This window comes from Cebidichthys violaceus, unplaced genomic scaffold (genome assembly GCF_023349555.1).
Source record: "Cebidichthys violaceus isolate CVI_PGR_0920_01 unplaced genomic scaffold, fCebVio1.0.p SCAF_14, whole genome shotgun sequence".
Classification (NCBI taxonomy): Eukaryota; Metazoa; Chordata; class Actinopteri; order Perciformes; family Stichaeidae; genus Cebidichthys; species Cebidichthys violaceus.
The window spans coordinates 11852364-11878353 of record NW_027176307.1 but is presented as its reverse complement, the minus strand read 5'-3'; the positions used below and the strand labels follow the sequence as shown (position 1 = coordinate 11878353).

At 43.0% G+C, this 25990-nt stretch overlaps 1 protein-coding gene across 3 annotated transcripts in view; it reads right to left on the bottom strand.

Annotated features, from left to right (window-relative positions):
• Nucleotides 1–25990, bottom strand: part of LOC137871194 (A-kinase anchor protein 7-like) — a 37158-nt gene that overhangs the window by 5692 nt on the left and 5476 nt on the right. For all 3 annotated transcript variants that reach the window (XM_068708881.1, XM_068708883.1, XM_068708882.1), the window contains 3 exons: nt 23780–23892; nt 22825–22871; nt 22426–22526 (listed from right to left, as the gene is read on the bottom strand). In XM_068708881.1, coding sequence (XP_068564982.1) covers nt 22426–22526; nt 22825–22871; nt 23780–23892 — 261 coding nt within the window. The remainder of the gene's footprint in view (nt 1–22425; nt 22527–22824; nt 22872–23779; nt 23893–25990) is intronic.

Genomic DNA, 25990 nt, shown 5'->3' with positions numbered 1-25990 from the left:
TCAGGTCTGCAGCAGACTGACTTTCTTCTGAATCGGCCTTACTTATCTACCCGTACACAGTCGTTTGTGGAAATCCTTAGATGTTGGTATTTCCAATTAAGCCGAGTCAACTGAAACTGGTGCTTGTGGCACTATCGGACCGTTTCAGACACATTTCAATTATATTATAGTGGATTTGTAAAATAAGTTTGGCGTGTTCCCGGGAAGCAATAAAATGCATTAATTTGACATTACGGAAGAGATGCTATCTACGTCCTACTGTATATTTTAAGCAGGAAGAGGCGGAGTGAGGTGGATGTTTTTGTGGTTACGCTGCACAGACTGTATCCACACCTGGCTGAGATCCAATCACAATGCACCCCGACCACCTCCAGATGTGGCCCGGCCAGTCCGATGTGCATATATACAGGTGCATTAACATGTGTTTCTCCTCGTCAAGATGGGACATCTAGACGCAGACTGCACGTTAATGCCAAGCGTAAATGGAGTTCATGTGACCGTAACATATTTAGGGCTCTGTGAGGTTTTTGAAAACCGGTCTTCCTGGTGTTGCACGCCCAGCACACAAACATCTCATTATTTGAAAAAATTGTCGGTCGGACTAATTGCGGTCATCATTTATGATTGGCTCCTTGTTTGTGTAACCAACAGTTACACACAACACGATTGTCTTTCATCTAGAGAACCTGATTTTGATGTTGCTTCATCTGCTCTCCAGCCTTTGTCATACTTTATTGACACATGACTCATCGTGTGGTGGAGGAAGTTATTAAAGCGTCGAGGGTTGGATGTTCTTTGTATGCAAATACTCAAAACATGTGAAAGGCAAATATCAGCAAGTAATGCAGTGTTTAGGGCTGTGGACACAAGCTTATGGGTACATTTTGTTATTGACGTAGAAATAATGTGATACTGTATTGATCGCTGTAAGAAGATCCTTGTCCCCTTTGAGTCCTTCCTTATTAGGAAGCTACAGCGGTGTGTGTGTGTGTGTGTGTGTGTGTGTGTGTGTGTGTGTGTGTGTGTGTGCGTGTGCGTGTGCGTGTGTGGGGTGGGGGGGTTGGGGGGTTAATGGACAGTCTTCTCAGTCACTTCCTGTCTTGCTTCCATAAACCGCCCCCCCACCTCCCCTTTAAGCTTGGATCATTTAGGTTAAGTTAACTGAATTTAAACTGATGAGGGTGCTGATTATAGATGAGAAATACAACATCAGCTGAAAGCGAATGCTGGCAGATACCGGCCGTTTTTAAAATACTGTTGAGCAACACACCAGATGTGATGCGATTTCCCCAATATGAGTAGAGACTGATGATGATTCGCCATAATTTCTGGAGTCCTTTGATTACACATGCTTCCTGTGATCATTTGGAGGATCTCTTGTAATCAATATAATCACGGTAATCCAGAGGTTGATAAAAGTAATCACATCATTAATCATCCTGAATTATATTCTTTGAAGAGATTTCATGAAATTATGCAATTTTAGTCTGCAATCAGATTCAGACCAGGTTTTAATTAGACCCGGCCATGTGATAAGAAGAAGGACACATACGTACTTAACCGTTTGGCATGGAGAGGGTTCAAATCTGCAACACAAACATCAAATATTAGATCAAAAAGATATTTCGACTGTCTCGTGGATTTCAGACACTCAGCACAGAAAGTCTCTTTGTCTGTTAACACGAGGGAGATACTTTAGTGCTAGCCAGCAGGGGGTTCTCTCAAGATTCGGTTTGGACCCCCAGGTCACACGAGGACCAAAATGGATGCACAAATATTCTGAAGAAATGTTGTTATCCAACTCCACAGGCTGTCACACTGCCAAAAGCTGCAAGACTCTGCGGTGTATAAATAAGGTGCAGGTGTGCACTCTATGGGGCCGAGTACACGGCAGACACAAGAGCATCATTTATTACACAAGAAGAGCATCATTTATTACACAAGTCTGCATTTTGAAGAAGTTACTTAGTGCGGTGAAAGAACGGTCAGGTGAACACACACATGAACACACATGAACACACGTCTGAATGTGTTTCAGATGACGCAGCGCTTTAGAAAATGAACTGCTGGCTGATTTTAAGATGGAAAGATTAATGACATACGAGGACCATATCTCTGATTCCATCTCCTCTCTCCTATTCAGATACAATATATATGATATAATACAGTATTATCATGGAATTTCTGCATGCGTGTCAAAGGTCTGTTCTGTGTCTTTATCTTTTAAAGGGGTGTGTGTTTGTGAGAATGAGTTTTCTAACCGCTTATTCCATGTTGGCCTTTATGATGGCAGTAAAGCCGCCCTCTGTACCACTCACTCACTCACTCACTCACTCACTCACTCACTCACTCACTCACTCACTCACTCACTCACAGAGATAAGCCCTTCTCACTGTGGATAGACTGATTCCAACATGGCTGACAGGTACATGGATATCTGTTTCTCAACATATATCTGTCTCACACACACACAAATACACTTGTTCAACAGTATCTCACTCACACACACACACACACACACACACACACACACACACACACACACACACACACACACACACACACACACACACTTGTTCAACAGTATCTTACACACACACACACACTTTCTTAATGCTTACATCCTAACTCTCACACTCTTTCTGTATCTTCTACTCCCTCCATTTGTACATCTCTCTCTCTCTCTCTCTCTCTTTTTTTTTTTTACTGGCAGTGTTGTCATGGTGACGGGATAAGAACCAGACAGGCACTTCAACTTTTAACGACACCGGCGGTTGTTCTGACTAACATCCATATTTTTTCGGGCAGCTTTCACTACCTCTTGTGTTTCTGAGTGCTCTTCTCTCACACCGGTTTGACTTTCTCTCTCTCTCCAAAAGTAAGTCCAAAGTATTACAGTATTTATGACCAAATACCTCTACTGTCCATTGGCGCTTTTACAAAATATTTCCAAAATGAGATTTGGGTAATGAAGCCTTAAAAACCAGGAGAAGACAACACTTAAACCATATTTTTATATTAAACATCTACGACGATCTCCAGGTCTAATGTCACAATATCAAAATAATATTGATATATCGCCAATCCCTAAATTTGAGATTTCAGTTAACGTCAGAAAGAGATTTAAATGAGCAGGATTACAACATGCTCTCATACATCGGCCATATGGTGCCAAACCAAGCCAATTAGTAGAATCTGGTTAAACCTATGAAATGAGATTAGTCCAGGATACGCCGTCTTCTGTCCAACAACAATAGCGTGCCAGATTGTGTTTTCAAGTCTGTCGATTGACTGAAATGTCTCAACTTGGGTTGCAACTAACGATCATTGTCTTTATTGTGTAATCTACCAATTATTTCCTTGAATCATCAATTGGTTGTTTGTTCTATAAAACGACACAACATGTGTTAAAAAAAGTCCATCACTATTTTTTCAAAAGCCTCGGTGTCTTCAATTGTTTTTTTTGTCCAACTAAGACTCTGTGAACCAAAGACATTCAAATGGTGTTCCCATTAGTCTGTTTAGTGCTAATTAACTAATGTTAGCATGCTAAACTAAGAAGTTAAACATGGTAAATGTTACACCTCTCTCAAAGTCACCATGTTAGCATGCTGACGTTAGCACTTAGCTCAAACAGCTGCCCCGTTTATAGTTTATTTATCAATTAATTCATAATTATATATCATCATAATTTATCAAATGAAAAACCCTTTTACCATCGGCCCAATTGTTGTGAACATTCTAGCATGCTGGTATTAGCATTTAGCTCGTCCACCAGAGCTGTGGACTTATTTTCTCCTTCCACTTTGTTCCCTTTTTTCCCACCCTTGCTTCCTCTGTCTTTGTCTCTGGGCTTGTAGTCGCTCAGACGGCCAAAAAAGGTTCTAAAGGTTGTCGGTGTACAGAAGCTGTACTAGGGAACGCGATTGTTCTGTCAGCGAGCAGCGAGACTGTTCAATGTTAAGCGACGACTACCGAGTGTCTGCTTTGTTATTTCATTGCATTCCCAGCGTCTCTGCTCCGCTTTACTCGGCTCTCTTCTCCCGAGCGCTGCTCCGCTGTGATTTATGTTGTGCTATGTAAGAACCTTTTAACATCATGACTTCAAACTCACTTACGCACATATTTGTCTTTCTTTCTCCAGATAACTAAGAGTCTACTTCCTGGTTGGAGCGGAGCCGACATTCTGCTGAAGTCTGCCAAAACTCTTAGCCAGCCGCTTTCAATACTTTGTACTTGTACCGTGATGGAGGGAGCACTTTATAATGTTCGGTTCCAGCTGAGGTATCACATCTACATGCAGTATCAAAAGGAGCCGTGATAATCCATTAAAGACTTGAATCAAAGCCATTGGACACAGCAGTCTAACTGATTATGTTTACATCCAGCCTAATAATCGGCTGCTATGACTCATTTCCTCTCGCTCTAAAATGAACAGATTTCCTTAAAACTCTGTCGCAGCGCTTTAGGGAGATCGTTAATGCAGCGTATCTGGGAAAAGGGCAGATGAAGAGGTGGAGAAGAATCTGGAGGAAAAAAGGGAGGCAAAGAGGAGGCGATGGACTACACTACAGTATGTGGTGTGAGGAAGAGGAAGGGGAAGAGGAAGAGGAAGGCGTCTGTGCACAACATGGAGATCTCTTTAATGGAGGCTGGATGCAGAAAAACGAAATGGAAAATGAATAAAAAAAAATGAGAGAGAGACAGTTTTTATGAGGACAGAGAGGGAGGGCTGATGAGAAGAAATGGGGGAAGAACAGACCTTGGAAAGAAAAGGACAGTGGGGTATGTAGAGAGGGGGGGTAAAGACTACTGATGGTGAAGTGGTTTCCTGAGGAAATACCAGAGACTCTCTCAGTCACGAGATACAGACTGCAGCCCAGCTCGACCCATTTACAATCACACTGTACACATGTAGATACAGCTCATATTCAGGCTACAGGGTTACAGAGGGAGAGTTCCTTATGAATTATTACTCAAGAAACCAACCTCATGGAGATCAGGAACACAGATGTGCACGGCACTGAATGCCAGGAAAGGCTACTTTGGGTTTATCAGAGAAATATGTTCCGTTTAACAGCAAACACAGATGCACCTAAATGCCAAACGACATCAGGACATTGTTGCGCTAAGAAGTAACCTTAATGGAGAATAATCCGGTTAATTAAACATTTGGCTAGCGGCAGGAAGTCGGATCAATAAACCTTGAGCTGAACCCGAGTAGCCGATTCTGCAGCTCTGTAATCCACTCATTTTTCGACAACGTTCCCTAAAACTTGGCGTAATGAGTCTGCATTACAACAGACGAAAAATAATTGCATTTCTGACAATCTCTTCTTTGTGCCAGAACGAACAATGGCGCTCTGGGTGTCGGTGCCCAGAAGCGAGCCGAGTCTGTTCCTCTTCACCAGCGCACTGATCAGCAATTTCACGGCCGATATATCCCTCACTCGAGACGAACGCCATCAAAGCTCTATTTTCTCCCCCATGATATTTCACACGGAGCCTTCGTCCCTCCTCACAGCTTCATCATCCCCATCGAATTACTCTGAAGGCTTAAGAGGGTGATGAGCTACCCGATAGTGCGCCTTCATATCGCACAGAACAGAGTAAATGGATGTGGCAATAATGAACATTTCTGGTTGAATAAATCTTTCTGACCTGACTATGATGACAGACGCATGGAAACCCACATCATCATGGGCAAAAAGACACAACAACGTACCAAATGTGAAGAATAAGACGGCAAAACTGAAAAAAAAAACTTTGTGTCAGACTTAGAAAATATCATTTACGCGTTTATTTCTTGTAAGGTGGCAATGTACTACTTACTGACCTCCCCAATAGGACCATTAGACAACTCGTTCAAAATACAGCCGCTGATACTGATGTATGATAAACGTGCCTTGTATTACTGTCGGCATGCTTACAGGCTCACGTTTATGCAGCATCCATTTAGCAGGCATAATGTTGGAATATTTTCCATATTCGTCATCTTTGTTTAGCGTGTTAGCATGCTAACATTTGCTAATTAGTACAGCTGAGGCTGATGGGAATGTCAATAGTTTTGCAAAGAATTTGGTTGTAAACAAAAGTATTCGAGAAATAAAGTTTTTTTTGATCCGACGGTGGCGCTGTTAAAAAAAAAAAAAAGGATTCATCCTCCGGGGACCATGAATGTGTGTACACAACTTCAAGGCAACACATCGAATAGATGTTGAGATATTTCGGGATTTCTGGACCAAAGCGGTGGACGGATTGAACCGACTTTGCCGTCCCTCTAGCCGTGCAGATAAAAATGTCTTTTTATTCAATAAAACACACAAAGCGTGGCTCTGGCTCTCTGAGCATCAGAGGTGTGAAAGCGGACGCAGACGTTACAGCAGTGCAGCTGGACAGGTGTGCAGCCCGTGGGCGCCGATTGACCCGCGGATCAAAACAAAACAGCTCGACCTTTCTAGCGTGAACTGAAAAACACACTACGCTTTGATTGGACAGCTTCAAGCTCCTCTAGCACCACAGCCTCGTCTGTTAGATAACTTACAGGAGCATAACAAGGCCTGACTGGGCTCCATCAGCTCCGCACAGCCCCGCTGTGTGGAGCTGATTTGATGTGATGGTGTGGTTTCTGTCGGGGGTTTACTGTTTTTTTTGTCATCTTTTAAGATTGTTTCAGAAAATAAAGCAACACATGGAATCACATGCCTCTCCCTTGTAGCATCGCATGTGCTGGATAGCTTTATAAAAGAGCTCCGGCTGTTTTCCGGCCTCATTCTGAAACGTGTCTTAGCAGTGAGACTCTGGCTGTGACCGAGTCAGACCTCGGCACAATCAAACAGTCGGGAGACGAAGCTTATTGATTGGACCTTTAAAGAAAAAAGAAGACGCAGAGCTGCTTCTGTCTCAGTACAACAAAACCCGAGTCCCTTATTCCCCCTGGACACGCTTCAAGGCATGAGCGGCGTAATTTAAGCCCAGCTGTGGCTCCCCGCCTCTGTGTCAGGACTGTGTCGGTCCGCATTCAGGTTTGGCCTTTTTCTGCTCAGAGACCCGGCTCGCTGAGCTGGAGCTGGCTATCAGACTCACACGTTCACAGGCAGAGAATGTGGATATTTCAGTGCTTTTTCTTTTATATTTCTTAGAAAAAGGAGACGGCGTGGCAAAGGAACGAGAAATAATCAACACAGAGAGACGCCGGAATGAAAGAAGAGTCAGGACTGTATGGAAGAGAAAAAAGGAAGGATTAAGCTGCATGCATCTCTTCCCGTCGCTCTTCGCTCTTCGCTCTTCTCCCTCCTCCTCCTCCTCCTCCTCCTCCTCGTTCTCATCTTTCTCCCCCTCTTCCTCACATGTGGTCTCTGCTGTCTCCACCAGCGCTCTCTCTCTCTCTCTCTCTCTCTCTTTGTGCATTGCTCTCTCTCTCTCTGAATCAATCTGAATTTGTAACAGTTTCCATTTTTTTTTTCCTCAAACCTCGACAGCTAAATAGGAAAAATGAAACAAAAGCCTCCCGTCTGGTCAAGGTTGTTTCTGTTCTGTTGCTACATGTCGTTAAAGCAGGTGAGCAGCTCACTGAGGCTGAGCCACCTTCCCTTCATTGGCTTACTGCATGCTGTGTCTCTCTGCGAGGGGCAGAGCTGCCTTTATCTGACTTGTTATAAGAAGGGCAAAATACACGACGATAAGAGCGAGAGTAAAGGTCACGAAGCAAAACAACGCGACGAGAGGAGCGGCGCACGTTTGTTTGGAAACAGAGCGGACTGTCCATGTGCATCAGCGCAAAGTACCAGTGAGCTACAGGGAGGAGGCGTGAGGACATCAGCACAATTAGTGGCTGGATTGTTTACGCAGCTTCATGATCAAACGCAATTATCATTACGTATTAAATGAATCATTAAAACTGTTTGAACATGCAAACATGGCAAATATTCTCTGGTTTCAGCTGCTGTGATGTGAAGATATGTTGCTTTTTACATGTCTTATATCATCTTTAATTGCTTTATCTTTGGATTTCTGAACGGTTGCTTTTCCAACAAAAGACATGTGGCAACGTCACCTTGAGATCTCAGAGTTTTTATACACTTAACAATGAATCCAAAAAGAATCAACAGATTAATTGATAATAAAAGACGTTGTTAGCTGCAGCCCTACATTAGACATTAACACACCGCTTACCACTGTGGTTTTCTAGCCGACACCTTTCTACCGCTTTCCTACAACTGTCCATGAAGTTATTTTTGAGAACTTTTGTTAGAGTGACAATAAAGTTAAACATACAGTAAATTGTAATATATATATATATATATATATATATATATATATATAGCAACCAAATCTAAACAACACATGATGAATATGTGACAAATTCTCATGGCATTTCTCCATTAGGTGGCGCTACAGCAGAGTGACAAGTGACAAATTCAAAGAGCCATAACTCTGTGGTCATGAGTCGTATATATTTCAACATACAGCTCTAATATTCTCAGAGTATACATACTCTCTGAAATGCTTTTCAGTTTTGCAGTTTATGCGGCGATGACGAAGATAGAATCCCAAAAAAAAAATCATAGGATTTATTTGCATGTATGTTTGTGTGTGTGTGTGCATATCGAGTACCCGACTGTGACGGGTTGTGTGCATGAGTGTGTTTCTCTGCAGAGACCGCTAACACCACTGTGTGACACCTTGTCATATTAGTCATGGTTAAATTCTCTCTCACTCACACACACACACACACACACACACACACACACACACACACACACACACACACACACACACACACACACACACACGTCTTGCTGTGCTCACGAGGGTAGCAGCTGACCTACAAACACACACTCACCTCCCTCTCCTCTGTCTTTGTCTCAATATCACCATTTAACTTAAAAGTTCATTCCCTCCTCTTCCCCTCATTAGCCTTCAATCCCTGCATCGCATCACTCCCCCCCCCCCCCCCCCTCCCCCTTCTCCCTCCATCTCCCTCCGCTTAGAAGTAGGGCACAGTGGCCTGACTGTTTATAGCAATGCAGCTGCAAGCGGTGAGAGAGAGAGAGAGGGAGAGAGGGAGAGAAAGAGGAGAACACATGGGGGGGAAACACAGGAAGGAGGTAGAGAGTGCACAAAGCATCGTGTAGCCCAGTTTAATATTTCTGTCTTCACCCCCTTTACTCAGGATCGCCATTACAGCCGGTGTCAAAGTCTGCGTTTATGACCGGAGGATCAGCGCGATGGAGATCTTATTGACAGCCTGTAAACACACACACACTGTGCTCGGTTGGATTAATGATTAAACCAACAGGTTAGCAGCAGCAACAATATGAAGAACATGTATTTTTCTACCTTTAATTAACAGGAAAATGATTCGACAACGACACAAGTGTATTCAGTTTGTTTGATTCAAAATAAAAAACTGTCTCCTGGCAGTTGCAGATTTTTTTTTTTTATTGGTTTAAGAATCTTAATAAGATAAATTTCTTGCACTAGAATGAAAACTGGGACACACAACTAATCCAATTTACTCCCCCAGACATAACAAGGGAGACTGAATTCTAGCCCAATCAACCGACGCCGTCCCTTTCACCGAAGATAATCTATTCCACACGCTTCAAAATCCTCCCGACGCTGAAGTAACAGGAGAAGTAGCTCGCAATGGTCATTATTAAAAAGGTGACATGTAGGGATGCAAAGAAAAAGAGAGATTGGATATCTTTTTATACTTTCTTCATTATTAGATTATCAAAGTAGTGAGTAATGAATCCAGACCTCAGCTGCTCCAGAACAATGAGAGTCTAAAAAGCTGTATTTAAACCACGAGCTGCGCCGGTAATTATCCTCTAGAGCTCATTTCATTCCGTGTGAGCTGAAGCGGAGCCCCAAGTTATCGCCCTCGCTGTCATCTTACGGGAGATGTACTTCGCCCCTTACTTTGGTCTTTTATTTATCCATTTTTAATTTCCCTTTCACCGATAAAGTGTCACAAGTGTTTCGATAACAATCGGCGCTCAAACAACACGAGGCGATATCTGGCTGATCTGTGCCTCATGGTTATGTAGACAACCCGTGAGAGTCACTTTAAATGTGTGTGTTGCTCCGAGCGCCACTGTGTTGTTTTCACAGTCATCTGTTGACGGAGGAAAGTTTCTCGGCGCTCACATTAAATATGAGTTTGAGATTTGAGGTTTTGTGGCATTGTGAGAAATTTGGAAGGTAATCATCCAACAAAGAAACGCAAACACTGAGGAAGGTCTTCTCAATAAAGTAGGAGACATCTTGTGTCCAAGAAAAGATAAATTCACAGATTTCAGATGTCACGTCTAAACATTTTAAGCTGCTCAGCCAATCGCCATGTTGAGAGCCATGTGGACGCAACAGATATGCTCGGAATTTAGAACGTAGCACCTTTAAAAGCCACCGATGGCTTAAAGCTTCCCTGTGAACTTCTTTACCACTAGTAGCACTATAGAGTAATGTTTTAGGAGTCTGCATCACACACACACACACACACACACACACACACACACACACACACACACACACACACACACACACACACACACACAGGTACGTGTACATGGGAATGCAATTCACAACCTTTCAACAGTTTCACGCCACCCTGCTGATCGGCGCCATGTGACACGCAAAGAAATACATCAACAAAGAAGAAAAGCTAGCAAACAGGAAACATGGTCAACAATTGGCTTTACGAGCGATTCATGTGAAAAGAGCAAAGAGCACCTCGAAGGGTGTGTTGCCTGGAGGCTAATTCGTATGAGGTTAAAGAACATAATGACAAAGTTAACAAGGCAACCGAGTCATCTTGTTGCAGAAGCTCAGGCTTCATAAGCCGGACAGAGCAACTGACTTCCACAGCTGGAATATGACCGTCACTCTACAAACACACACACACACACACACACACACACGTATCGACCGCACACAAAGAGAAGCGCATGGTCACCCTTCTCTCACACGAACACTCCTTGTCCATCTGTAGGTCACGGACCATCATGGACGCACACACACAAGCAGCTGACACACACACACACACACACACACACACACACAGTGTACGGTATATTCCCACGCTGCATGCATGCAGTCCCTCTCCACAGACAGCACCACAGAGTACACCAATCCAATTGGTTTGTCCAACAATGCACACACCCACGCACGGTGGCAGGAGAAGGAGACACTTACTGATTTTCTCCTCCGCTTGGGAGAACGGGAAGCAGCACAGTTGACCCATGGCGCCTCCTTCCCTCACCTCCTCTTCCCCTCTGTGTCCCCCCTCTTTTTTCCTTTTCCCCCCCGAAGAGAGCTTGATGGAGCGAGGGTCCTGCTTCCTCACAGAGACTCTTTATCTCCTCGTCTCCCCCTTCTGTGTCACTCTCTGTCTCCCCCCCTCCACCCTCCTCGAAGGACAAACGGACCCGGTGAGGATGGAGGCAACCAAAAAAACAAACAAAAAAAAACTCCCTTTCCCTCCGTGCAGCCCGGAGAACAGCGAGCAAGTCAGCAGACGAGGAAAAAATGAAACGAGTGGCTCCTTGCTCTTGCTCTACTTTGCACTGGCACAGGGAGGAGGGGTGTGTGTGTGTCAGAGAGAGAGAGAGAGAGAGAGAGAGAGAGAGAGAGAGAGAGAGAGAGAGAGAGAGAGAGAGAGAGAGAGAGAGAGAGAGAGAGAGAGAGAGAAAGAGAGAGAGAGAGAGCGAGAGAGAGCGAGAGAGAGCGAGAGAGAGCGAGCGAGAGCTTGTGTGTGTAGAAGACAAAAAGAGTGTAATTTGTTGGTGTGTTTGAAGTGGGGAAAGCGGAGGAGGGGTATTTATAAAATAGAAAATGTGAAATGTGAAATGTGTGTGTGTGTGTGTGTGTGTGTGTGTGTGTGTTGCTGAAAGGGGACAGAGTAGGAGGGGCGTGTTGTGGGAGCGAGCTTCAGTAAATGTATATTTAAGACAGAGACAGAGTGAGCATGCTCACCAGTGTAGCAAGTGTGTGTGGAAGCGGAAAAGGGATCAGTATATATGAAGAGACAGCAGACACTACTGTGTGTGTGTGTGTGTGTGTGTGTGTGTGTGTGTGTGTGTGTGTGTGTGTGTGTGTGTGTGTGTGTGTGTGTGTGTGTGTGTGTCTGTAGAGGGGGAGGGGGGGGGCTCCAGGCTCCACCTTCCCCTCGTTATCCTGGCTTGAATAATGGTCGTAGAATAAAGCCGCAGCTGCTGCCTGCTGCATGTATCTTTGTTATTTATGAGACCTGTAATGTTCTTTTGTGGCGGCCAAATATTCCCAAAGAACTGACAAAAAAAAAATGATTAAGTTCCTGATAAAAACAAAAAATAGGTTAATTTCAATGTCAAGTGTGGTTGAGATGACGGGAGGTCAGGGGTGAGGGTCAAGGGAGACACACCGTGAGCAGTTTGACATTTAGATGCAGTAGGTCTCGTATTATTTTGTTATCTCGTGCGGTGCACTCGAAAAATGCTGCAAATGTAATGAATAATAGATAGTGCAGTGTGGTATTCACATCCTGAACCTCACTGAGCCTGACCGGACGCTGTTGGGGTTGGTTCAGTTATTTTCTTTAAATTCCACCTGCCTTGAAAGAGCTCTGGTTCTTCTGGTTATTTAATACTCCTAAACAATTAAACAAAACAAAAAATACTATTTTGAGACATGTGTAAAGGTTATTCTTACTTATTTTTGCAAGGTGAGAATTGCATTAAGTGCATTAACATTAACTTGATAGTTTTGTCTATTATCTACTGATAGCCCATCTCGTTAGCTTGTAAGCTAAATCTAGTCTTGCCTTTGACCCGCCAAAATAAGGGATTCCCAAGCCCAACATGAGTGATACCATTCATTCATAAATCCTTGTTCGGTCTAATCATGCTGCGTGTCAGAAATTCCTCATCGCACTTTGTTAACACACAGGAGCAGCAAAGTGTTATGAGTGAACGGTGAATAATTCAGTGTTTTGGTGCAGCCATACACAACCAACAATAACTGACTAGTCAGCAGCAGTTTTTCCTCATTCTCATCACCATACCTCAATCGAGGCTTTATCCCGCTGCGCCGCGTTGGCAGTATCGCTTGGTTATTTGTATAATGAATGTAACCGAGCCATTTGTATGTAATGTATGTTGTGGTGCCTACAAAAGGCCGACTTTCCTTCTCTCTCGCTCAGCTCAGCACTTGGCTGTGATGTAATGGCCTCAAACGAGCGCTCACAGTCGGAGCTCGGTTTAGTCTGGCAGCATGAGCCGCTAGCGCTGATTGAAAGCTTCATCGACAGCGGAGAGCAGAAGAAAAATTATGCTGAGCTTCATCCATTTTTTTTTTTTTGCCATCGCTGAAATGGAGTTATGATGGGAGAATTAAGAGTCAAAAGAGACCATCAGTCGCAAGCACCTAAAAACTCATCTGGATCGCTCAAGAACTCGTCAGAAATGAATTCGCCTTTTGTAGAAGAAAGTAGGATATTTTTCCCCCCCAATGATTCACTTTATGAAAGAATGATGCCTTCGGCTATTAGCTCAATGCAGATCTACTTATAATATAATATGTATCAGCTGATAAATGTGGTACAAAAATGCCCCACAGATATGTTTAGAAACAACCATTCCCCATTCTTATTCATCTGCACTGTAGATTTCTTTGGTTGCAAAATTCAAAATGTTTATTGATGTTGCACAGCGCATATCACCATTATTATCAGATTTCTTTAAAATCTCAAATCAATCAATGAAGATCGATATTGACCTCAAAAACCCTCCATCTGTCTGGCAATAATGCCAATGTGAGTAAATGTTGGAACAACTGAAATCAATATGGAGGAAAAACAACATCTAATCTTTAAAAATAATATTTACTAGATGGTTTCAAAGTGTCGTACTATGTGGACGAGGATGCGGGTCAAAAGGTGACAAGCGACACTCTTCTATCAGAAGGTTCACGGCCTCCTCGACATCGACGTTCACCAGAGGCCTCGAGTAAAACAACGAGTCACCGACGGACTCCAGGGACGCTTCGAGAAGCCCTCAAGAGGAGGCCTCGCTAGAACACGCCTCCGCTCGGCAGGGTTGAGGAGGGATGACAAACGGAGGGTGAGGAGACGTCAGTGTGAAGAGCGAGGGAGACGTTAAAGCAAACAAGCACACGAGCTCAGCTGTGTGAGCAGACAATGGAGGTCCGTCTCCAACAGCAGCATTCAGCTCACAGCTGACACTTTTCACACGCAGCTGCATCCTCTGCTATCTGAGGGGCTCGAGTGTCGTCATTGACGAGGCCGAATTGCTATTGAGCGTCAATTATACTATTCTCATATGTGTACATGAACACATCTAATTGATTTGTGCTTTTTTTTTTTTTTTTTTTTTTTTTTTTAAATGGTAGGTACGAATCAGGTTATATTATTATTTATTAGCACATTCATAACCAGGATGTTTTAACTTTAGTGCACGATTGTTTCCTGCACGTTTAATTCTAAATCACTAATCAACCCAGTAGAGTAGACCAATGAGTACATTTAAGAGCCACATTCAGCACACTTTTATAAGAGAGAGAGACACAGAGAGAGAGAGAGAGAGACACACACAGAGAGAGCGAGAGAGAGAGAGAGAGAGACACACACAGAGAGAGCGAGAGAGAGAGAGAGACACAGAGAGAGAGAGAGAGAGAGAACGAGAGGTAGTGAGAGAGAGAGAGAGAGAGACACACAGAGAGAGAGAGAGAGAGAGAGAGAACGAGAGGTAGCGAGAGAGAGAGAGAGAACAAGAGGTAGAGAGAACGAGAGGTAGAGAGAGAGAGAGGTAGAGAGAGAACGGGAGGTAGAGAGAGAGAGAGAGAGAGAGAGAGACACAGAGAGAGAGAGAGAACGAGAGGTAGTGAGAGAGAGAGAGAGACACACAGAGAGAGAGAGAGAGAGAACGAGAGGTAGCGAGAGAGAGAGAGAGAACAAGAGGTAGAGAGAACGAGAGGTAGAGAGAGAGAGAGAGAGAGAGAGAGAGAGAGAGAGAGAGAGAGAGGTAGAGAGAGAACGGGAGGTAGAGAGAGAGAGAGATAGAGAGATAGAGAGAGAGAGAGAGAGAGAGAGAGAGAGAGAGAGCACTGTAACAGTGTTGACTCTGTTCGGCTGAAGGTGAACTCACAGTGCCTCAGTACTTGGTCACAGGACAGGTTATGCACACAAAGAGCACAAGACAGCGAGCTGCATGTTGCAGATCACAGGGCCTTCAGTCTGCTCTGGTGGTAATATGCCTCACTGTTTATTGTAATACTTACGTATAAATGCACATACAAAAACAACAGCAAGGGATGCACACGGCACAGAAACAAGAACCCGTGAGTGTGTTGTGAATAATGTTCAGACTGTGTGCAGCATTTCTACAAGACCGTTTACAACAGTTAAACCGGTGTAGCCAACCAGCCACCGTCTACTTAATGTTAACCGTTAAAGTACCCGGACAACTTAAATAACTCTCTTATTTTAGTTATGGCTGCAGCTTTATTATCATTAAAAGCCCGTTTGCTTAACTGAACACGTCACACTACCGGCTTTGGTTTTGCCGTTTAGTGGTTTATTGCGTTGAACTGATTCGGTGAACATGCATTCATGCTCCGCCAATGTTCCCTTACACTCCAGTAAACAAACCATCCATTCAGTTGGCTGCCGTGAAAGTGACCGACTGCTCTGTGGTATTTCTATTTGCTCATCCCGGCTGTTCAGGTCGTTAAAGCTCCTCCGAATCAATCATGCCGTTTAGGGCTGTGGGGGTTTCTCCGTTACGAAACGCTTGTGGGTTTGCATTTCTACCACAATCTCAAGGCCGTTTGCGATGTTTACACAGCCTCCAATTGGGTTTGATTAGTTTTTAAATTTTTTTGTACATCTAGTTTTCACAGCTGGTTGTTGTTTTGTTTTTTTTACAGTTGTAGATAATTAGTTTCTATCAAAATGTTTGAGAGAACTATTCTGAATTCATTTCCAGAATGCTCAACACTGGAATAAATTGTTTAGCAACAGATGGAGGAAAATATTGTGGTGGGTTCATTGTCATCACCTGAGGGACCGTTCTTCCTTTCTAAACCTTTCATCCAATCTTCCTCCGTCTGCCGTGACCCTCCTCGGCCTCCTCGGCCCTCCCTTTAATAACAGAGCTCCACTCCCTCGCCTGTTTAATGTCACCTTCAATCAGACTCTCAATGTTCTCTCGCCGTTTGTCTGGCCATCCTATCTGCTCGTCTCATCTGCTCTGTTTAATTCCACTGCTCCTGCTAGCCTATTCTCCTCTCCCTACACTCATTCATCATTTGCGTTTAATCTCTCTTAATCCACACTCTATCCTCTTCGATCTCTCTCTCTTGTCCTTCCACCCTCCTAGCTGCTAAGTCACTGTTGCTGTATTGTCCCCTTCTTTAGCCTTTTCCCTTGTGCTCCTTTCCTCTCTCAGCTACTTATCCTTGTCAGGTGCTTATTGTTTGCAGATTTAGATAGCATGACATAAGCCACTAGACTACAATGCACAGGCTTTGTCGTACAGATGCTAATGGAACCTATGCTACATGATATTTTTTGTCTTTGGGTCCCAGATGTTGTGCCGGTCGTCTTCCGCTACGACGCGAGGCAAAAACAAGCAAATGTCACACCTGTCGGGCTGTTGTTGGGCAGATGTTGCGAGCTCTGACTGCAGCACAGTGTGACACAGCCGGCCCAATGCAGTCAAGGTGTGTTTAAAGTCAATGCGACATTCACTAAACGCCGTCAGAAAAAGGGAAAGGCGGGAACACGTTTCTCCGCCTCGTAATCATATAATTTAAAAAAAACAAACAACTAAATTAGTAACTTTGGCAGTGTTATGTATTTTGAGTGGCTTATTAACCAGCAAACCCAAACAAGCTGTGCATAGATTATTTTAAATTAGCTGAATCAATCGTATTAGTGCAGCAGATGTTTCCAACCGTTTGTTGACATTTAGGTTCTTTTTCACTAAGTGGGAAAAATCTCTGACTCTCGTAATCATATTCTAAATGATAAGACTTAACCCTACATCAGGCCAGCCAATGACACAGACTTCTAATTGTTGCAATGAACATTTAATCAAGCCTCTTCAAAAAAAAAAAAAAAAATATATATATATATATATATATAAAAATAAATAAAATAGCTCTACGCCTGTTAAATTACAGAGTACTTTCCTTTGAAGCTATGAAATGACATCAAGTCCCATTAATTAATCAGCAGTTACTCTACGGTGCTTGCACTGGAAATCATATTTTAAAATCCAATTTTCACGCAGATGTTTTTTTAATCAAATCAATTTCATCCTTTTAATCCAGTTCCCCCAGCCATGGTTCTTTTAATTTCGAGAGCATCATTATTTTTTATATCATAAAAATAGAGTAAATGTATATTTAGTTCTCCGTACTGCAGTAGAAGCTCCCTACAAAACCCTGCATGCAGGTTTAGAGGTCATGGTTCAAATTGAGACGCAAGACGCTTTCCCTCGTCAGCACTGTCATCATTATTTCTGCGAGCACTTAAAGCCTGTTTACGGTGGTCTGGTGTGCGTCAACTCTGAACCAATCCAACGAGTTGTCACGCTACATGTCACAATGAAGGCCTCAACAATCCTTAAACACGGTTCAACAACCGTTAACTGCTAGAATATTGGTGTTCCAAATGCTGCAGTTCAATTTTTTTCCTCCAGGAATAAATTAGCCCACTTAAATGCAAATTTAGCAAATCATCATGGCTGGCGACTGGAAAACGAGCGCCGCCAGAGACACCGTCGTACAGGAAGCAGCCGAGCAGCTCAGTCCGCACAGAAGTGAGCGACCGCATCTCGGTAAAAATACCAAGACGGTCGCAGAGCGACAAAACCACCTTCGCTCGTTGTTTGTGTGCACATATTTATGCATGTATTAACGTTATACGTGTGAATACCAAAAGGCCATAACAGGAGCTGCACCCACCGGTCTACCGGAAAAAAATAATTCTCTCCACTTTGCAGATCAGCTGCAAATGTCACACCGACCGTTTGTGTTTGCGTGTAAGAACACAAACGAGGAAGGAGGAGTTCATCGTGACACGGCATTTTTCGAGTCCATCTCCCAAATTGTCTTTGGCCTTTCAACTTTCCAGAGAAAACGTCTTCCTGCTAACTGAATGGAGTTTAAACATTACCCAGAAGTCCTTTAGAAGTGACATGACAAGTGATGGGACTTGTCATCACAGCAGCTGATATATTATACATCTCACAAACACGCGCTCCTTTAATTACCTCCATTCTTTTTGCTTACGTTAAACAGCCAACAGAGCAGCGTGTGGGACCAGAATGAGATGAGACTTAAATGCGTTTCTGCTCCGACGTATAAACTTTCATCCGTCTGTCTAAACAGAAGCGGCAGCACAATATTTCATGCTACTTCTTTCCTCAGTACTAAGAGGAGAGAGAGAGAGAGAGAGAGAGAGAGAGAGAGAGAGAGAGAGAGAGAGAGAGAGAGAGACATGAAAGCACGAAGCATGTGACAACAGTCATGGTGTCATGATGCAACATGTGATCCAGGCTTCTATTTTACTGATTTACCACTAACTACTTTGCTGTTCATGTTAAAACAACATGAGCTCTTGCTGTTAACGCGTTAGCCACAGGTGTCGCCAAATCCACTAGTGTCAACACTTTAAATGATTATAACTTTGATGAGAAAATCCCCAAACCTCCCGTCTTGTTCTTTCACCCTTTCTTCTCTCACCATCCATACGTTCTGCCCCCCCCCCCCCCCCCCCCCTCATCCCCACACAATGCTACCCTAGGTTGTGTATTACAGGCCCTGTTGTGGATTATGTTGTACAGTGGATTATAGGATTAACATATACACACATAATCAGACACTGACCAGTGTGCACCACCAGAAAAAAAAGCACTCTGAACCTCCGTGTGAAGAACAAGGACGTGGAGGAGGATAAAATCTGCAATAACTAACCGAGAGATATGACCTTTTCTGGTGGAATTTACACAGCTTGATAATTCTTTATTACCCACTCCATCAATGTCTACATTCAACAATAAGCCTATTGGCAGTGAGGCTAAAGTACTGCTCATCACGGCTTTATTCTACATACATTTACAGCTCTGTCATTCTTAAAACGTAGGTTTTGTCCACGCTAGTTTGAGGACATATTCAGTCAACAACTACGGAAGGTAGCCTAACTTGTGCCGTACATCTGGCTGAACCAGCAGTGCCAGTTTTTCCCCAATAACAAGGGTGCAAAAGTTACTTTTGAATTAAAAAAAAAAAAGGTTTCATTTTGTGTTGATTTTGGCGGCCCCTGTGGACAACAGCGGTAGTGTTTTCTGCAGCTCCCAGACTCACTTTAGAAAGCCTCTTAACACAACAATATCTATCTAAGGTGGCAAACATGAGCAATTATCAGCAGCTATTTGTACCAGAACAAAGTGGTAGAAGTTCTTCTAAAACGCACACAGTCTCTGTATACAAAGTTAGTGAACAGTACAACCAAAGCCCTACAAGGTTCTCTAATGTAACACTTTGAAGTTTGTTTAAAATGTCTTTAAATATTCATCAGTTACTTCTTGTCCAAATATTTACTTTTACAAAAGCACTATTTCGCATTAGCATAACACCTCACGGCACTCATTTAGAAAGGAAATATGTCCGTTTTAGAGCCGGTTCACAGTGAAGAACACCAGGAGCAAACAGTTGATATTTCAATCAAAACTAAATCATGACTGCTGTGTTGACTGCAAGCCAAATTAATCGGAGCACACAAGGCCAAATTGTCTCTAGTGCTGCGCTCACTCCACAGAAAATGCGCCGTATTACATAAATTCCAGCAAAATGGAGAACGGTGAGAACATCCATCACAGATCTGTTTAAACCAAACATTCTGTGGTCTAGTGCTGCTACAACCACAAGAAACCCTCCACAGAGCACTACAACATCAGAGAACTGGATGCACTGCTCAGTTTCACCTTTCATGCACTTAAACGTATATATGTATATATTGTTATGAAAAACACTTCAGACGTGTGAGGTAAACATCCTCCTGCTCTGTCGCTCACTCCCACACACACACTGTCGCTCTTTGTCTCTCACAGACAGCTCAGTGATCCACAAAACATTGTGACAGCCTAGCTCCACCCATGCTGACAGCCTCCGTCGGTCTCTCTCTCTCTCTCTCTCTCTCTCTCTCAGACACTCACGGCAATCAGTGCGGCTCCTTTACAGTGGGATTTTAGGAGTCCCCGTCAAGTGGTTTATGCGTACTTGGAGGTGTACGCTAATCCCGCTACAGTGTGATAATGTATTCATGTGTTTGTGGGTGTTGGTGGTGAGCCAGAAAGATGCACATAAACCCTGTTTTCCTAAATAAGATTTAAAAAAAAAGGCACGCTCAGCATGATTTTGATGTTTTTGTTATGTTTGACACTGCCGCTTTTCAAAAGGTGCGATATGTCTAAGAATTGGACACATGCTCAAAACCAATAGGCGTCAGAATGTCAACTCTATAATAGAAACATATAATCTAAATTTACAGTCACCAGCTGTAAAAACAAAAGTAAAGCCAAGTATTTACTAACAACAGGGCAAGGACACGCAAAATTCAATCAAATTGCTGAAACTTTGTGAGCTAAGTCAAAGTAGAACTGCTACTTCTGTGTTTAAGAGACGGACCTTCAGTTAGCGGTTAGCTGTAGCAGCTAGCATTGAGCTAATGCGAACCCCAGCGCCAGAAGTCACAGCTGGCTGGTGGAGCTCTGGGTCTCACCTGTGTAACGGCTACAACAGAAAGTTTGCTGATGTATAGTGACTCTCTCTCTCTCTCAAGGTACAAGTGGTATTACGAAACGGGACGGGCTGGGGCTAGCTTTAGCATGCTACTTTCAGTAGATGTCTCTGCAACACAATACATAGACGTCTTTAACACGTCGACGCTGTAACCGCTTCTGTTGATAACGTTTTTTTTATGGCCAGATCTATCATATTGCACCTTTAAAAACTAAAATTATAAAAAGGTACTAAAGTCATAATATCACAACATTAAAGTGTATTTTGGCTAAAGGTAGCATAAAAGTATTTTTTTTGTTTTGGTTTGTGTGTTGGTACATTTGAATTTAACCCATAGATAGACTGACCACAGACTAAGCTAGCTAGTAGTTCAAAAGCTAGCTTGGTCTACAGACCCTGAGAAAGCCACCACTATTGCCTCCAGTCTAAGGGACTGTTACACCACAGTAATGTGCTATTTAACTGTGAGCAGAGAGTCTTTAGGTTTTAATAGATTATGTAACTGTTCAGCCTCAGAAAAGCCACAAAGCATCCTTTTTCAATATTCTACTTCCACGCTCCTATTTGAATCGTAACAAAGCAGTTTAATGATTAAAATGTGATTACAAACAATGATTTTTGCTTCTCTTCCAGACACTTGTCATTAGGAAACAGTAGACATTGCATTTGCCATCATCACTGTCAATCGATGTTGGCTTACGACAGTCACGAAGCACCAGCACTTGTTGCATCTCACATCCCTGCTGGTTTCGCTTTGGCCAGACTGGAAGAGATGCCGTTTAAAACCAGATTGTGACTGATACATTCATAACATCAATCATCTTTCCTTTAGAGAGCACTTTGATATCGCCCCGTCTGGCTTCAACCCAAGCCAGACAGTGGTCAACAGTGCCATCTGGAGTTCATGTGGAGCTACACAGCAACAACGTCTACTGGGTCAACGTCAATATGTGACAGAAAGTGAACCATTATCTCCACGCTTCATCACTAGACCTCAGGAAATTCACATCAGAACATGAACCCCGTTCCACTCATTTGAATTCATTATGGCCACAACTTCAGGCCCATTAGCATCACATTCATTCAGCAGCCACTATAGAGCTGCTATTCAACAACACTGGCAACTGTTGAAAGAACTGGCAGGCTGGTAATGTCTGAGCTGGGCAGCCATGATTTAATGGAAATGAGCTCTTGAGTATCTCCATGTTGTGTGATTAGGCCAGTTTGCTTCTCTTTTAGCTTCTGATAAGCACATTAAGTTTATTTTATATACTTACTTTAAAACTGACCTCCCAGGCACACAACAAGCACACCTTTGTTGACTAGGATGCAAGTTATTAACAAATTTACACTAACTTAAGAAGTGTCTTATCTATCATCCAACATCATTGGCAGAAAAAACAACAATTACAGCGACATATTTCCCCAAAATATGCCAATTTTGTCCCACTGCGACAGAAACTCATTGTTCTGTATGTGAGCAGAGAGCGCCCTCTGGGGGTCAACAGTGCGCCAAATACTGCGTACACACACATGTCTCTGTGTGTGTGTGTGTGTGTGTGTGTGTGTGTGTGTGTGTGTGTGTGTGTGTGTGTGTGTGTGTGTGTGCGTACTAACCAAGTTGTAGTGTCGTCTCAGTGTGGTAATATCCATCTTGCTGCTTCTTTTTCAACATGGAACAAAGATCCACCCGCTCAACTGTCTGGTCTCCAAAAAACCTGAGTGTTGCAAGTTGAGAGAGAGAGAAAAAAAATAATTATGCATTAGTGTTACGCAAATAAAAGTGAGGAACATTTAAAGTGGAAAGACAATCACAGGGTCTTGAAGAATTTTTAAACACCAGTGAGTCACAAAATTGATTTAAAAGAAATAGTTCAAATTGGATTCATGCAAACAGTGCGGCAGGTCTTTCCTGTTTGACGTTATTACAACTAAAACATGCAGAATGGACAAATAATGTCCACTGCACTGGTCAGTGTGCTTGGCTGTCTGAATGGTTACAGAACAAGCACCTACTTGTTTGTATAGTTGGAGTAGAGAGCCGGGTCCACACGCTTTATACCCTGAGAGACAAAGAGAAAATACTGTTAATGTCACATACACACACATACAGTATATATACATCAAAATAAACAATTGGCCTGGGGAGGACAAGAAGCCGCCCAGCAGACGCCAGTCAGGATACAATGTCAACAGGTCACAAACAAAAGATAGACGCTCTCCTTCCTGTCCTCTCCCTCTAGACCCTCTAATTTACATCTTCATCCATTTCATACTCATTCTCTCAATCACTCCGCCATTTTCTGTTTCCCTTCTTCATATATACCTTTCTCCTACTTCTGTGTAACTTCTCCCCCAAATCCACCCTAATATAACGGCTCAAAAACTATAAAATCGTATACATTCAGTTTCTTTTATAAATACCACAGCAGGCGTGTTGTTCCTGAATTTGGCACTGTGACTGCGTATGAACGCTTAATTGGAGTAAGTGATACGATGCAAATCTATGTGGACATTATCCATTAAAAACAAAACCATGCTGTGCCAGAGCAACTTAATGCTCTTATGTATTCATTAAAATTAATTTATTATGCAACTACGGAAATTGTTGAATATAACTTAAAATCACAACTTGGTCTTACAGTTCAAGTAGTTTATAGTAAAATCAATTAAGTGTTTTCTACTGTGCACAACGCCAGAACTTCCCAGAACCCCAGTGGGGAGCGACACACTCTATTTCTCTTACACTTCTCTGACATGCCTATGCTAAAGAAATAGAATTAAGCTACAAACCTGTAGAAGATAATGAAGAAAAAACATTACAATCTGTTAAATATTGGCAGTAAAATGTTGATAACATGCTAATTTACTGAGCGTCTCCCTCACTATATAAGCTCAGTCTGTGTATGTGTGTGTGTGTGTGTGTGTGTGTGTGTGTGTGTGTGTGTGTGTGTGTGTGTGTGTTATACACCTGGGATCGTAGTTTTGATGCTCTGGACAGCTTCATAATGGTGAGGTGGGGTTCAAACCCACGATTGCCTTCTTGCAAAAGACCCTGCTCCTCAAAATGGCTCCGCAACAAATCTGCAAACACAAGAGCAAAAGTTATATAAGCAACCATTTTTCATTGAGAAAGCCAAAGAGGAACGTCAGTTATTATGTCAGCGCAGACATAGACGGCAGAGAATGTGTGTCGGAAGCTTTTTACTCTCATATCACATGAACACATAACGCTAGAAGAGCTGCAAGGACAAACGCACACAAACAAAGACGCACACACACACACCAGCTGATGAGGTTTGGAGGGAAACCATGAAGGTATTTTTAGTAGAGCAGCTCTACAGGGAGAGAAAGGTTAGTAGATAATCAATAAGAGTGGTGGAGGGAGCAGACGAGAGGACAGGAGAGTCCGATTTCATGCCTTATCCTTTTATTGCTCTTCCAAGGGTAACAATACGGGCTTTTATCTTCTGATGTTGCCGTTTCATTTTTCACGTCAGGAATATTAATAAAACTTCGGGGGGAAAAAAAAAATCTACTTGGCACCGTTCTTTATGAATGCTCTTTTTGTTTGACAAGTAAAATGTCGACATGCTGCCTCTGTTTAGCAGGTCATACAGGTGTTCAGAATGAGACTATACAGATGTGTTGCTGTGTTTTTGGGCCGTTTTAAAGCCCAACCACTGCCACGTAAAGGCAAAATGTCACCGCTCCAAACGTCAAGATGAAATCAGCAATTGAGCAAAACTGGTTCCTATTAATAGTTTCTCAACACACTTCACATTTGCTGCAGCTCGCACTCCATCACTCAAGGGTGACGCTTGATTGTGTTCGGTTGGGTCAGTTGTGGAGGGTCTGCCTGTGTTTGTGTCAGCTAAGAGCCACAGTTTGATGGGACAGATCCAGACTTTAACACTTTTTATGATGCGTGTTGAATGTCTATGACAAGAAGAAGACACACCCTCTATCACTACCTGGTCATTTGGTATGAAAAGCACATCACTACTGCCTCACATAATGAGTTCAGACTTTTAAACTAAACCTGATAGCTGTGGTAATTACATACAACCTCGGCCCTTTCGTAGCGCTTTCTCTTCAAAAGATTAATTTACTGCATTTCCTATTCATATCAAGCCTCGAGATGAAATGCCTTTTGGGATTTGTCTCGGCCATCACCAATATGCCAAATGCAGTATTTGCTCTGATCTGAGCAGTTAATACACCGGATGAGCGGCTGGGAAATTTCCTGTTGAGCCTGTGCACAGAAAAGCACGTGTCTACTTCTACAAATCCCTGCCTGCATATTTCTTATTAAGCAATTATGAGCGTGTGTGCGTGTGTGTGTGTGTGTGTGTGTGTGTGTGTGTGTGTGTGTTGGTGTTGCAAGAGCACAGAATCCTCTTAGAAATGCTAGATTAGTGTTTTTGCCAAAGGCACAACACAAAAACACATGTAAACGCTTCTGCACACACCCACACACTTGTACAGATAAAAAATGACGGATGTAACCAGATGAATGAATGCATGTCACATGCACAACCCCAGATGTGTGTGTGTGTGTGTGTGTGTGTGTGTGTGTGTGTGTGTGTGTGTGTGTGAATAGAGTATGCAGGTACACACACACACACACATGCAGATACAATATAATTTGTCCAGGTCCACTTACACAAAGAGGATGTCGTTACACTCAATATCAAATGAGTGCAAGTGGTTGACTATCAAGAAGTAGAGCTTACATCCGTCGACATCCATTATGTTCTGACTGAGTTATATTATAGTGCAGGACCCGACTGAAAGGCCACATGTGCGGTCAAATCATTCTACCTGCTCCCCACAAGATCATCTTAAGGCATCTCCTCAAGAAAAAGGCAGACTTGGACCTCCTGTGAACTTTTAATGTGAGTTAGCTCACTCACTTTACCACCGACAACCCCCAGAATATACCCCACGCTCTCTTAAAGCGGTCTAATCTGTGACCCCCCCATAGCAAATCCCCCACGTCAGCAAGCATCCGGAACAAAGACTACAAATCCTCCAACCGGCTGTAGTCCTCAGCTGACCCCCGAGTTCAGACGTCCACCGGGACACGAAAGAGAACGTACCGTATCACATTAACATCCTCCGATGAAATGTTTCCTCTTCTAACAATCAGCACGAGTAGCACTTAGAAAACTACTATGAT